General features: G+C 40.9%; 1 protein-coding gene across 13 annotated transcripts in view; it reads left to right on the plus strand.

The window, feature by feature from the left end:
• adgrb3 (adhesion G protein-coupled receptor B3) overlaps positions 1–9,498 on the plus strand; it is a 99,651-nt gene extending 90,153 nt beyond the window's left edge. For 7 of the 13 annotated variants that reach the window (XM_037465471.2, XM_037465470.2, XM_037465472.2 and 4 more), the window contains 11 exons: positions 226–295; positions 718–784; positions 1,875–1,978; positions 2,307–2,405; positions 2,752–2,923; positions 3,215–3,310; positions 4,017–4,056; positions 5,401–6,074; positions 6,216–6,251; positions 7,072–7,176; positions 8,415–9,498. In XM_037465471.2, coding sequence (XP_037321368.1) covers positions 226–295; positions 718–784; positions 1,875–1,978; positions 2,307–2,405; positions 2,752–2,923; positions 3,215–3,310; positions 4,017–4,056; positions 5,401–6,074; positions 6,216–6,251; positions 7,072–7,176; positions 8,415–8,660 — 1,709 coding nt within the window. In that variant the 3' untranslated portion in view covers positions 8,661–9,498. The remainder of the gene's footprint in view (positions 1–225; positions 296–717; positions 785–1,874; positions 1,979–2,306; positions 2,406–2,751; positions 2,924–3,214; positions 3,311–4,016; positions 4,057–5,400; positions 6,075–6,215; positions 6,252–7,071; positions 7,177–8,414) is intronic. The other 6 variants (XM_037465475.2, XM_037465474.2, XM_037465473.2 and 3 more) reach the window with 5 other exon arrangements.
• The last annotated feature ends 4,567 nt before the right edge of the window (positions 9,499–14,065 follow it).

Here is a 14,065-nt window from a genome sequence, read left to right on the forward strand (position 1 = left end):
GTCTGCTGCTTAATGGAAGTCAGTGCAGCATGTTGATTGACAAATTGAAATGCAGAATAATTGATCATTTCCTCTCAGTCTTATGCTGAGTTCTAGTCAGTCCAGCTGCACTTTGTTGAATAACTACGTGGCAGAGAAGCACATTAATTCTGCAGTGTCAGTGGACTTGGTTTTGACAAGAATAAGGACGTCTCGAATAACTGTTGATTGTTTCCTCTCTTTAAGGATTACCAGCTTTAGTGGTTGCTGTTTCAATGGGATTCACCAAAACAAAGGGCTATGGGACACCTTTATAGTAAGTTTAGCTTTTTCTGTCTAAATGCATTATTCATTGCACACAGAGTCTGATCATGACCAGTTAAGAGTTATGTGTAGCTCTCATACAGTGGCTTAGTTTTCCTTATTAGTGCCATAAACATAACCTACCATAACTAGTACCACGAACATATACCCCTGAACCTAATTAAATTTCAAAATAGAGCAGCAGGACCCCACTTCAGTGGGAGTTGTATCCCTGCTGGATACCGCATACATAAACACTGCTTAAAACACTGCTTTTGCATTTTATTACCCAGTAGAACTTTGGAACTAGTTACAGCATATGGCACTGCTCCCCTGACAATTGAGGGAAATACAATTATATGCTGGTGTGCACCATTAACTTAGATGTTAATGTCTTGGTCGGAATTATCAGTTTTTTTCCTGCATTCCCTGCAGCTGCTGGTTGTCTTTGGAGGGGGGGCTCCTGTACGCCTTTGTTGGACCTGCAGCTGCTGTTGTTCTGGTATGTTGCATACATCGTATGTCCACTTTGAACTTCTATATGCTGAAAATACAAAGGACATGGAGATTTACAACAAGAAAATACAAATCATAAAGTAAAATACTACACCTAAAACAGTTTGTAACATTGATAAGAAGACACACACGTAATGATAAGATATAATAATAGAACCCACAACCCACAATGTAGTCTCAATGACAGTTTATAATCAGTGTGGTTTAAATTGTTAGAACTCAACAGGAGAAACACATTCTGCCCTTAAAATTAAGGCAATGAACAATTCCCTTTAATTTACCACAATGGGGATGCATGCCACTTTAAAGTTATAAAGTATTTATGCATTAGATTTGTTAAAAATCTAATATAGTGGGGTATTTTAATCATCTAATTTTTACATTGTTCTACAGAGGAAATTATACAAAGAATGTGATTATGCAAATCACTTTGTCCTTGTCAAAGGGACACGGAACTGTGAAAACTCTGTTTTTTCATTGTTAAAGCGGGATTAGAAATGAAGCCATTTTTCTTTCAAGACTTGCTGCGCTGTCCTTTCTGTTTGTGGTGAACCTCAGAGGAACACAACCCGAAATGACAGAAACTACCCTCTGCAGTGAGCATGAACAACGCACTGTAGTGATACCGCAACATCATAATGAGATGTCTCATGGAGCTGGTTCAATGAAAACGTCCCCAAATGTATTTGTATAAATACTTAATGAGCTCTATGTCTCAGCTGGAGGGGTCTGAAATTGCTAAATATTTTAAAGAATATTCTGCACAGCTGCTATAAATGCAAAGTTTTTTTTTTATTGTTGCTGCTAATAATAGGAGAAGGGGCCTTTTAGAAGACAAGTTTTCTTATGGCTGTTGTGCTGGGCGGACTATCCGTGCCATGGCTCATCCGTTGGTTGAAATGTCACAGAGATGAGCACACAATGGAAGCTGGAGGTCAAAACTCAAGGCGGATAATGACATTAACTCATTAGCTGACGAATGTCGAGCTGGAAAACATATTTAACATTGGTTATCAAAGTGATCTCGTGGCGGTTGATCTATATGCTTGATGTGCTCGTTCCCTTTTCATTGACAGGTCAACATGGTGATCGGTATCTTGGTGTTTAACAAACTAGTGTCCAGAGATGGCATCCTGGACAAGAAGCTGAAGCACCGAGCAGGGTACGACAGCGCGTCCTTGTTAGTACCTCATTTTTCTTCCAAACATTCTGTCTTCTTAACTTCATGCAAAAATACAAACATGTTTAGAGTATACGTTACACACGTTTGGAGACGCAGACCTCCTCTTCCTGCCGCATTAAAGGCACAAACACAAAGGGGGTCAGATCCCCCTCGGGGGAGCGGCGCAGCTTCGCGTTGCTTTGGCAGAATCAGTCCACGATGAAAGTCATTAAAGTGCCCACACATCGGCGGCGTCTGCTGCGTCTAATATCGCGGGGGAGAATCTGAAGATGGCGGTGGTGGCTGTTAGCATTGTTTGTCATGCTGTTGTCTCTATGTCCCACAGACAGATGAGTGAGCCGCATACAGGATTAACTCTCAAGTGTGCCAAATGTGGTGTTGTATCAACAACTGCTTTATCAGCAACTACAGCTAGCAATGCAATGTAAGTGCCCGTCAGTGTCTCTGAATCAATAAGACGATGCTACAGGGAGTCTCTGCATGTGCGGCGTGTCCACCTCTACAATTTAGACCTTGCAGTCCACTGCAGCGTAAACAGATGTTCCAGTTACACCCAGGGTACATCAGAGCTACAGTATAGGAATGTCTTTTACTGCAAACATGCAATGTTTCATGCCTATTTCTTTTTTACAAGCATGTACATTAAATATCTGGAGTAAAAAAAGGCCCCCGATGGAGGTGCCACTTTTCCCTCCAGACCTTATTGTGTTGTCAACACCAATTGTCTTGCTTTCCCCTTCCTCGATACGCTCCTCCATTTCTTCTCTCAGGGCATCCCTGTGGAGCTCCTGTGTTGTCCTACCTCTGCTGGCTTTGACCTGGATGTCTGCGGTGCTCGCCATGACAGACAAGCGCTCCATCCTCTTTCAGATCCTCTTTGCCGTCTTTGACTCACTGCAGGGTTTTGTCATTGTGATGGTGCACTGTGTCCTACGGAGAGAGGTGAGGGTCCATTTGAAGTCATCTTTCCTTCACCAATGATCTTTGTTTTCTGGGTGATGACATCCAAACTTCTGTTTGTTTTATTGATAATATTGCAGTGAGTAGGTTTGCTTGATTAGCTTTTGAATTGGAGATCATTTAAGTTTCTCTATAAATTTCCAAATCACAACTATAAATAAAAATAAACTGCAGACTTCACAGATATGACTTAATAACAAAAGGCTTATTTTCTAAAGCATGTGATATGCAATCTTGTTGACGTGATGAATAACTGGTGACCACCGTCTTTAGGTCCAAGATGCTTTCAGATGTCGGCTCAGAAACTGCCAAGACCCAATCAGTGGTGATGCAACAGGAACCTTTCCGAATGGGCATGCTCAGATAATGGTAGGCCCAGTAACCCACTGTTATCCATGACCGTTTGATACTGACCCGACGTCCCCTGGTTATTTATAATACTCATACAAAGATTAACCTTAATTTACCTTAATGCTTTAATGCTAATTATTATTGATTATTATTCAGTTTAATATGGCCTCTAAAACATGAGGGGTTGTTTCCCATAGGTCTAATTTAACTTCTACATGAACCATGCAATACAGCTTTTTGCAAAGCTCCAATTACATGCAAGGTAGGCCCTCTGATAAATGGCCTTAGTTGCCTTTGTTTCTTTCAAGCCCACAGAACGATTATTTATTTCCCTTCGTTTGAACTTACTGTCCATATTTGCAAGGCATTCCTGTGATTTCTTCTTCCAGGGTAATAGAGGGCCTTTCCCAGCCCGACCTTCCACATGGGTCACCAGTGCTCCTCCACATCATAGCAACGATCTACCATACGTATTCAAATGCTACTTGGAGTGAAATAGTTTTCATGAGTGGGGCTAAGGCCTCCTGGTTCTATACAGTCATTAGCACCGTGCACAACATACTTCCCTACTGCTTCTCTAGAAATGTATTATTTCTAAGCATATATATATATATGTAGATCCCAACCTTGCAGTTTGCTTTTAACAAAAAAAAACCTCTTTTGAATACATACACAGTTTACAGTACAAAAGACTACTGACAATCTGACTGTCCTCTGCCCACAGACGGACTTTGAGAAAGATGTGGACATCGCCTGCCGATCAGGTAACAAACAGACGGTCTCTTATTAACAAGATTCTCCTAGACTTGCATGTGGGGTTCATGGAGAGCTGTTCAATATTAACTTCTGTCTTTACTGCGATAAACGTAAAAAAAAACGCACTACGTAATAATGTATTTCCTTAATATGTTTGACGCTGTCATAGAATAGAGGCGAAGGTTGCTATGTGCCAAGTGGCGGCTTGTCAATAGAAGGCAAAGGGGTGTCGCCCCACCTGGAGTGCCCCTCCCTCCGTGCATTTCCTGCACATTACGCACGCCCTGTGACACACAATGCAGCCAACCAGCGTCCTTATAGAGACTCAGCTTGGGGCAACAGCGGTTTTGCTCGTTCTCGTGAAGGCGAAGGATCAACAGGATTTTATCGCAAGTCATGCAGAAGAGATGACATATACTGTATACAGTACATAATATATCCTACTGATTTTTTTTATATATATATATATATAGAGTATAGTATATATATATATATTAAACTGAAAAAAAGATTTTTTTAATGTTGGAATAAATATGAAATATTTAACAGTTTTTAACTGTGTTTTTAATACCTTAATTGTTTAGCATTAAAGCAACCTGGCATCTTTGCTGAAATTGATTTGATTGCCCTACCTAGCACATTTTCCACCAGCCGCCACTGTATGTTTCTCATTTTGGGAGGATTTTCTTCCTCTGTTGGTGGGGGGATGATAATAGGATAATAATAGGATAATGCGTGTAGCTAGCGGTGGCAACAGAAACGGGCCCCGGAGCATTATCTTTCGCTTATTCTTTCCAAACCAATGAAAAACACATCCTAAATGGATCAGCAGGGAATAACCAAGAGCTCTCCGAAACAAAGCTTGTTAAGGGACGAATTCGGCCGTTTGGCTCTTCTGACCCACATTACTAAACATTCTTATAAAGCTAGAGTGGACAGATAGATGCTTTTTACAGATTACTCTCCAAAAGTTTAAACTGGTTGTTTACAGGTATTATTATCACCAGCAAAAGCAATATTCTGCAGTGTCCCCCTTAAGAATATACAAGTGAACCAGACTTTTCCCCCATGTGCACTCTGAACATTTGAGGAAAGAAAAAGGCAAGGGTTAGCTCTATTTTGTGGTCCTTGTAATCTCCAAGCATTGTGACAACAGACACAATAGTTCCTACCGATTAATGAAGCAAAGTAGACTGTATTCCTGTAGATATCTGCTGTCTCTTACACACTCTTGGCTGCACTACAAGGTTGTCAACCATCACAACATTTGGATTAGGACGCTTACGTGTAATGTAGCACTAGTTTTATTACTGACAAATTCCAACTAATCCTTGTATTAATCTGTCCTGCAGCGCTCCACAAAGACATGGGCTCTTGTCGCGCCACCACCATTACAGGCACCCTCTCCCGCATTTCCCTCAACGATGAGGAGGATGAGAAGGTCCCCGAGGGCCTAAACTACTCCACGTTGCCTGGCAATATCATCTCCAAAGTGATTATCCAGCAGCCTTCAGCTCTGCACATGCCGATGGGAATAGGGGATCTGAAAGAGCAGTGCATGGGTGACGGCGGCGCCGACATGCGCCGCGCTGTTTACCTGTGCACCGACGATGCCATGCGCCAGAGCGACCATGACATGGAGGGCCACTCGTTGCAGGGCCAGATGGGCCAGATGATGGAGACGGACTACATAGTCATGCCCCGAGCCTCTGCAGCAGCCGTGTCTGGGTCGGGCCACATGAACACCCTCCTGAAAGAGGACACCAAGATGAACATCACTATGGATACGCTTCCACACGAGAGGTTGATGCATTACAAGATGAGTCCTGACTTCAACATCAGCCCGTCAGGCATGGACCACATGAATGTGAACCTGGAGCAGCAGTACCCCAGCGCTCCCGAGCAGATGCAAAACCTGCCCTTTGAACCTCGCACGGCTGTTAAAAACTTCCTCGCCGAGATGGAGGAATCCGCGGGACTTTCTAGGAGCGAGACAGGCTCTACGATATCCATGAGCTCCTTGGAGGTACATATGTTGATGTGAACTAGGCTCAGAGGATGCAGAGCAACAGCCAGCAGCTTAAAATATGACGTACACCTGTTATTAATGTACATAAGTTAAACCGAAAAAGCATTCATTTAATACCTTCATGTTCTATATTCACAGAGAAGAAAGTCGCGATATTCTGACCTGGACTTTGAGGTATGTGAAAAACGTCTCTTTCATTATAGCACATGCATCCAGCTTAAATGCAGAGAGAAGCCATTTTTTTCGGTTGGGTTTGTCATTTGATTTATTAGTACTTGTGGTGCCTTTTACGCTTATTGGAGTCACGGTGCACAGCCTTGACTTATTGACATACTGTGCAGTTAAGGTAAAAGCAAGGCTCTCAACTGACAAACAGGGCAACAGTTCTCATCTACCTTTCTTCCTCCTCCATCTCCTCCATCCATTAGCTATGTGTTGATTTTCAAAAATGTATGCTTTCAAAGTCATTTCCACATTTCACATCAAATTTTACCACTGGTTTCAACAACGATTATATTGGCTTGCAAAAGAATATTCAAACCCCTTTTAGCAGGTTTTAGCATTTCCTTTGCCTAATTAAATCAGGCTTTCCTCCGTATATATTGTAAAAACTTTCCAAGTAAAGGAAACATAAGGCTTCTGGCAACAATGTTGTACTGGGGTGCATTTGTTTTAGCTTCGATGCACAGGAACCCTTAAATTGAGAGTTTTGTGCCAAGGTTTGATTGCAAACAAAACCTTTAAATGTCACAGAATAATGGTGTTTAATTGAAATAGTTCAAGCTTTCAGTTTCCTTTCACCCTTACTTTAATTACGTTGGTGTTTCCTTCATTTTGGTAGTCACTTGTATTTGCAGAGACCGGTAGATTTGTTTCAGACCGGGCCTATAAGTAAACTACCCTGACACTAACAGATCGATCAAAGTTTGAGGCAGTGAAAAGCTTTTCCAATATTGGCTGTCAATACCAAAGCAAAAAACCCTTGCCATTGCAGAAAGTCATGCACACCAGGAAAAGACACATGGAGCTGTTCCAGGAACTGAATCAGAAATTTCAAACCCTGGACCGATTTCGAGACATACCAAATATGGGCACCATGGTGAGTAACAGGAAACCAGGGGAGAGGGAGGGGCGGGTGGCGGTCAGATAATTAGCGTCAGCAATAATAAAATAACCGAATTCGATCCCCGGTGCAGGGCCCATGCTGTGATGCAAATGAGCGCTTACAGAAGGTAACTAAAGTATTTATGAGGAAGTTACACTTCTGGTTGCCTGCCGACAGCTGGCAAGGGGGGATTGTGGAGGGGGGTGGGGGGGGTGGGGGCTGCTCCTTAGAAGCACTGAAGCATTGTCTCCAAAAGGCCAGTTTCAGGGAATAAAGACCTTTGGTAATCGTGTTGCAATAGAGTGCATCCATTCCAATGCAAGGCCATGAATGCACTTTTATTTACATGCACATTTATCTACTTAGCAACCCCATCATTTTTCCATTAATGCATGGCAGATTATTTGACCTATTAACACCTATACAAATATCCCCTTTTTTCCAGTTTGTTGTCTCTTACTGCAACTGTGGGGGGGGGGGGGGACCTTTTTTCTTTGTCACTTTGGATGTGGAAGTCTGGCAAATTATGAGAATTCTTCTTGACCTCGCTCAAAAGTCCACAGTCCAACCATCTGTCTGCACACAAGAATGGAGCAGCAGACAACGAGAGTGTCAACCTTTCTGTCGCTCTCGGACAAGCAGCAGTGTTTTCTGTGCTGAATGCATGAGTGTAGAAATGAGGCTGGTGAACAAACAGAGTCAGACTATTAGACAAAGTCAGCCAGGCAGCAGCCTCTTGGCTGCACGCGATCCTTTTGTCATTCACGTTTCAATCACCCCTACAGCACAATGCGATTTGAAGCCTGTTGCTTAGTTACAAGTGCAAGTCCTTTTGTATAGATCTGATAACTCCAGTTCATTGCCTCTTTTTCTCCAAATGAATATGCGGCAGAGCTTGCTGCAGACATAAGTATCCATTTTATATGCCCATACTGGGAGCAGCACCTCTCCCTTACTTGCAGCAGTATATTTTGGACTGTCAGTGATAGCATATTAGGATGAATGGCTAACTCATGATCACACCAGAGCTTGGGGATGCACAATTGTGTTATGGCTCCAGGATAAGCATAATCACAATGAATACACTGCCATTATCCTTTGTTATTTGATGCTTTCCGCAGCATTAATCCATTATTTCCAACTAGCGATGGGTAGGAATTCATACAATGTCCTTTTGAATGAACTGACTTGACTGGAAACGTCCTCTTTTTTTTTTTGTGGAAAAATAACAGTTTAGCTGCAGAGGATGTCATGCCACTAATGTCACACCCCACTGGCCATGTTCACAGGACAAGGCAATGCCAAACAAGAACCCATGGGAGAGCTACAATCCAGCCTGTGAGTACCAGAATTACGCCACTATGAATGTACTAGGATCTGACACCAAGGACTCACTGGAGATGACGCCTGCAGAGTGGGAGAAGTGTGTCAACTTACCCTTAGAGGTCCAGGAGGGAGACTTCCAAACAGAGGTCTGAGGGAGAAAATGCAAGCTAGAAAAAGGAGAAGAAAGAGATGTATTTTGCACTGAATAAAGCAACGGACTTTTCTAACAGCCTTGGCATACATATCTGGAGAATCCGAGTGTGGCAGGGACAATATGTGCCAATACAATGTAAGGACTGCGGAGAGAGAAAAAAGAAAATAAGGAAAAAAACATCAGTGTTACTTTTTGTATTCTCACTAGTGTACTTAGTGTGGGGCAGCCTGGTGTACAATATTTACCATCATGTGTTTCAAACTATCTGTTGAGGAATTGGCTAAAAAAGGTCATCTCTCGAGATGAAACCTCACAAAGCAAATGACATGCCATGTCGTCCCAGCTTCTTTGGGTCTAGTTTTGATTTCCTAAAACTGGACCCAGGAGCACAATGTATATATTTATGCAGGTTTTTAAAAAGTTTATAACAGTCTGTTTGGCCATTACTACACTTTTTACTTTATAATATAAAAAACATGGAAGGCAAAGAAGATTTTTTCTGTCATATTAAAATGAATGTTTGTCAAGCTACATTCTTCATTGCTTTAAATGCAATAAAGATAATACTCACTTTTATATAAATAATATATTTCACAACTTTAATACTGCAGAATCTGCTTGAAGGATCCCAGCAAGCTCTCTCATCTGCAGCCCTGTATAAAATATTTAAAAACAAAATGTTGTATGGTGTAAATAAACTTTTGTCTACATATGTTTTACTTGTGCCAATTTATTTTAATGACGACAAATGCCAACCTGATCAAAAGTTATAGCGAAAAATGTTAACATTTGAAAAGGAATGTAAATAAAAGAGGAAATATGTTCGTACTGCTTCAGAGGTGGTGTCAAGTTTATGTGGTTTGTTGGTTGTTGGTTGTGGAATTTACTACTCACTTTAGTATATGAAATCAAATGATGGGCCTGAGACTGAGTATTAACAATGATATTTGATTGGTGTAAGAAAATAACACATTACTTAAAACTTGCTTCTATCTCATTGGTCATTCCATTCATGATGTAAACCTTCCCTTTAGCTGAAGGTGAAGTATGGTAAACCTACAGAATGACCTCATAAATCCACCCCCCATATCTGATGTCTGAATGTGGATGGGAGACACTCAACTCCTAATAGGTTTTTGAGCCTACGGAAGGTACAACTGATAAGATCAGCTCAGATCTCCAGGGCAGACAGGGCACAAACCGGAGGTGCGGGAGAGGGCTTTGGGGAGAATCTTGTTAGTCACGGCTGGTGGTCTGTGGTACGTCTGACACTTTGGCAGTGAGAGCATCGGTGGGAGTCCCCCTTCTGGTGAGCGGTGGTCCACCCAGCAGGAGAAGAGGAAGCCACAGAGGAGGACTTGGACCTGCTCCATCAGTGGGGAATGATGACAAGAGGGTTGTGCTCTGACGTCGACACAGGAGAAATAAACGTAATTACATGTAAGCGCAGTCAAGACATTCAATTCTGAATTCACGGTGCATTTCAATTTACTCGAGCAGACATAATTAGGTTAATGACATACAGCACTGTTGCCAGTGAGACATCATTTTACCCACATTTGACTCCATGTAAACAATTTGTGTGACACACACATCTTATTTAAACAATCAAAAAGGTATTTGTATCAGTGAAAAAATACTGGTATTTTTTTAATTATAAATAAAAGTTCTCTTTTTACATCATTTAAATTTATTTATACATTTGACATTCTCAAGGTTCTATAACAGATTGTACACCTTAAGATGAAAACACCAAATTAATAATATCAAACTAGGAAAATCACAACATCATTGAATTTATTTTCTCATGGACCCGTCGCAACGCATTTCATCTCCCAAATCCATAAGTATTTGCTCAATAAATGCACAACTAACAGACTTCTTCTCCTGCAAATTAATAGTAATAGGAGACCCGGATCGTAGGATCGTGATCAGTAATCAGAGTTTTAGTGCCTCCTGTTATAATTTATGTGTTTAATCGTAGTCAAATTTAGAGCTCTAAATGTCTATGGGATTTCTTGATCCGCTCTCCTGGATGAGTCACTGTCAGGTGTACAGTGACTCATCAGAATATGAGCATGACGAACCTCACCGTGCAGATACACAAGTAAAAGGGCTGGTGTTTGTCTAAAATGTACAGTATTTTTTCACTCCTTTTCTATTGACAAAAAAAAATGAGGGGAAAACACAAAATTGAGGGGAAAACACACTCCAACCGGCCAATAAGTCTTTCGCCAAAAACAGTCAGTCAAAGACGGTGGCCGCAACCTTTTCCCCAGGAACCAAACCCCTGAACCTCAGCAACTGCTTTATACTCACATTGCATCAACAAACCACACTTCTTAACATTTTTTTTTTAAACACCAGTTTAAATTTAGGTATTTTATTTATTTATTTAGGTATTAGTGTTTAGTGCAATTAGTGCAACAGTAAACAGGAATCCATGCAAACAAAAGAGTCAGAAGGAAAAGGAATGAGGGTGAGAAGAAATTTCCACCTTTTTTTCCACTTTTTGGACAAACAAATGGCTGGACAATTAGTGAAAATCCATAACTCATTTAGCCTATTGATCAAATATGTAAATCTTCAACTAAAAGCCTGCTTTACACTTTGTGTGAAATTCTAAAACACAACTATGCCAAATAGTTTGTGTGTGTTGTGATAGTCTACTGATGACAAGGCACAACCTACTGGACCTAGAATACACCTCTTATCAATTACGTCACATTTTAGAACATTTTTACACCAAGAAAAGGATTCAGGTTTACTGCATAGTGGGCTTATTTTTTTAGGCCAATTTTGTATGTAGAGTTACAGGAACTAAATACTATAATTGGGTTATAATACAAACAGCAACTGTATTCATGTTATCTTCAGTTAAAGTAATTGTGTCCGTTATTATCGGTATCTTAATTGACAATTAACCCATTGCAAGTTCATTCTCTAAGTTAACCCTAACAGAAACTTTTCAGAATTTAAACACCAATTCAATATTTAATGTTGCAAATGTGTCTCTTGATAGCTTTGACAAAATGACCTGTGTGTCTGAAAGGGGAAAGGCGCGTCATTAAGTTGTTGGTAAATTGAGCCGGGCTGTGTTGACAGGCCGGGTGGACGAGACATCATTTGGGGAGGAGTGGCGGGCCCCACAGGCCCATAAGAGCAGAGAGGTCAACGTGCTTAGGGGCAGCAAACACTGAATCAACATAATCACATTGATTCTGCGTCACTTTCTCCCCGGAGGCCTGACTGAGGGGTAAGGCAAACACTTGGTCCATCAAGGGCCTGTCAGAGGAGTAAAAGCCCAGACTAGAGGCCACCCCAAAATCACAGAAAGGACACCAGTACAGAGAAAGAAATGGCGAAATGTTTTGCATCACAGTACTCTGTATTTTTTCCAGAAACTCAAGTTCACCCTAATCACATAGACCCAATCAAAACCCTCTTTTTCTGTGGTGCCGCGGCAAAGCGCTTCGAGATGTTGGTGTGAGGAAATACCCAAAGTCACAAAGCGTGAATTTACAAAATCATCACAAAAAAAGACGGATGGCAATGAGTCCACAAACTCTACTTAAAAGGAGCTACAGAAGCAGAGCTATAATTAACTACATCTAGAACTGTACTTGAATAGGATACCGCCGTGAAACTATAAACAAAAATAGGACTATAATAGCACTATGCAATCCATGATAGAGTTTCATCCTATAGGAGAAGACGGGTGATGGAGGTCCCTGACGATACCTCTTTGTATACCATCACCCGTATGTCTAACTATTCACTCTGCCTCATTTGAGAAATCTATTGTTAGACACCCAAAATGAGGGCAGTCAATAGGTTATGTTCTTTTGTTGTTGTTTTTGTGTTGCGTTGTGACATTAGATAACCACATAAAATAATGGGGAGATCATTATTTTATGTGCTCAAGCTCATACCTTGGTGGATAGTCAGGCGCGATACCAACTGGGATGTAAACAAATTATTCTGAAATCCCTCTTCTTTCTTGGTGGATTCTTTTGCTACTTTAAATGATTTGGAGATCTGAGTCCCACATCCCAAAATAAATAATACCCACAATGATGTGTACACAACAAATATTACAGTAAAAATAAAACGGAATTCTCATCAAAACTGTGTCATTTACGGTCCCTAATGATCTTACCAGCACTTCAACTCCCTGCAAGCGTTTCATATTTTCTAGAAATAATTCAAGGAAAACGTTTTCAACAAACTTGGAAGAGAAGCCTAAAAAAGGATGTGTGAGGGAGGGAAACCATGAGATAAGAAATGGCCTTTGAATAAGGGGTAAGTCACTAAAAGTTGCACTCTGAATAGCAGAAATCCTCTGATCTGACATGTTAATCACACACTCCTCTATTTGAGTTCTGGGGCTCCATGTTTTCGACTCAAGGCTTATTTGGTTTATTAGTGTATGTGTGGGTGGAATATCATATAATGGCTTAACCCAAGGCAGGCTCGCACAATAGTTATGACAAGGTGCATACTAACAACTGTAATTGGACAGGCACTCAAAATTTCATCCGAAGATCGCGCATAGTAGTTATATGCTAATCCAAGAACGGATGTTTTTAACTGTCAGCTTCCGTTCATACTGTGAGCAGCAGAATACACATTCTCACTTAAAGAACTACTGATGTTGGTTATGTGGTTAGGTACAGAGCAACAACCTCAAAGATCAAATCTGACCACACTGTGTTCATAACTGTGATGCAGTCAGTGACTACAGTAGATACACACTGTAAGGAACACAACAACAGACCATTCCAAACTTATTTTGAATATAAAATGAGAAAATACAGTATATTTCATCAGAAACTACTTAATGGAGAGCACATAGCCAATATGCTTTATAGACAGCAGAAATAGGAAAAATTAGTAGACACCCGACAGCAGGGAGACTATAGATGAACGATGGTTGCAGACAGGTGAGACGATGTCCTCCCTCAGTGTGTTGCAACACATTCTATTGGTTTTCATACAAAGGCTGAGACACAAACAGGACCAATTACAAATTGCAACTGAGCGACCTCAACTGAAAGCTCTGAACATGTTAAATTACAGGTAGCATGTTGTACCCAATAACTAATAGTGCAATATGCAATACAGGAATACATTATTTCTGTTTGCTCAAAATGTTCAATACAGTAATTCATATCCAATTTTTTTATATATCTATATTTGTTTCTAACAAAACCTTAGATTCCTCTGCAAACAAAGGGTAAGAAATGAGCTTATTATTGTTACATCCCTTTTCCGTGTTGCCCGTTACTTTTTTCTATCTCCCTCGCATTGTTTTTGTTGCGTCGCCTGACCCGAGCAGGGAATGTAACACATTCACTAAACATTTGGTACGGAGGGTCAAAATAGTTGGAACTGGAAAATATG

The sequence above is a fragment of the Pungitius pungitius genome, chromosome 13 (genome assembly GCF_949316345.1).
Source record: "Pungitius pungitius chromosome 13, fPunPun2.1, whole genome shotgun sequence".
NCBI classification, from domain to species: domain Eukaryota; kingdom Metazoa; phylum Chordata; class Actinopteri; order Perciformes; family Gasterosteidae; genus Pungitius; species Pungitius pungitius.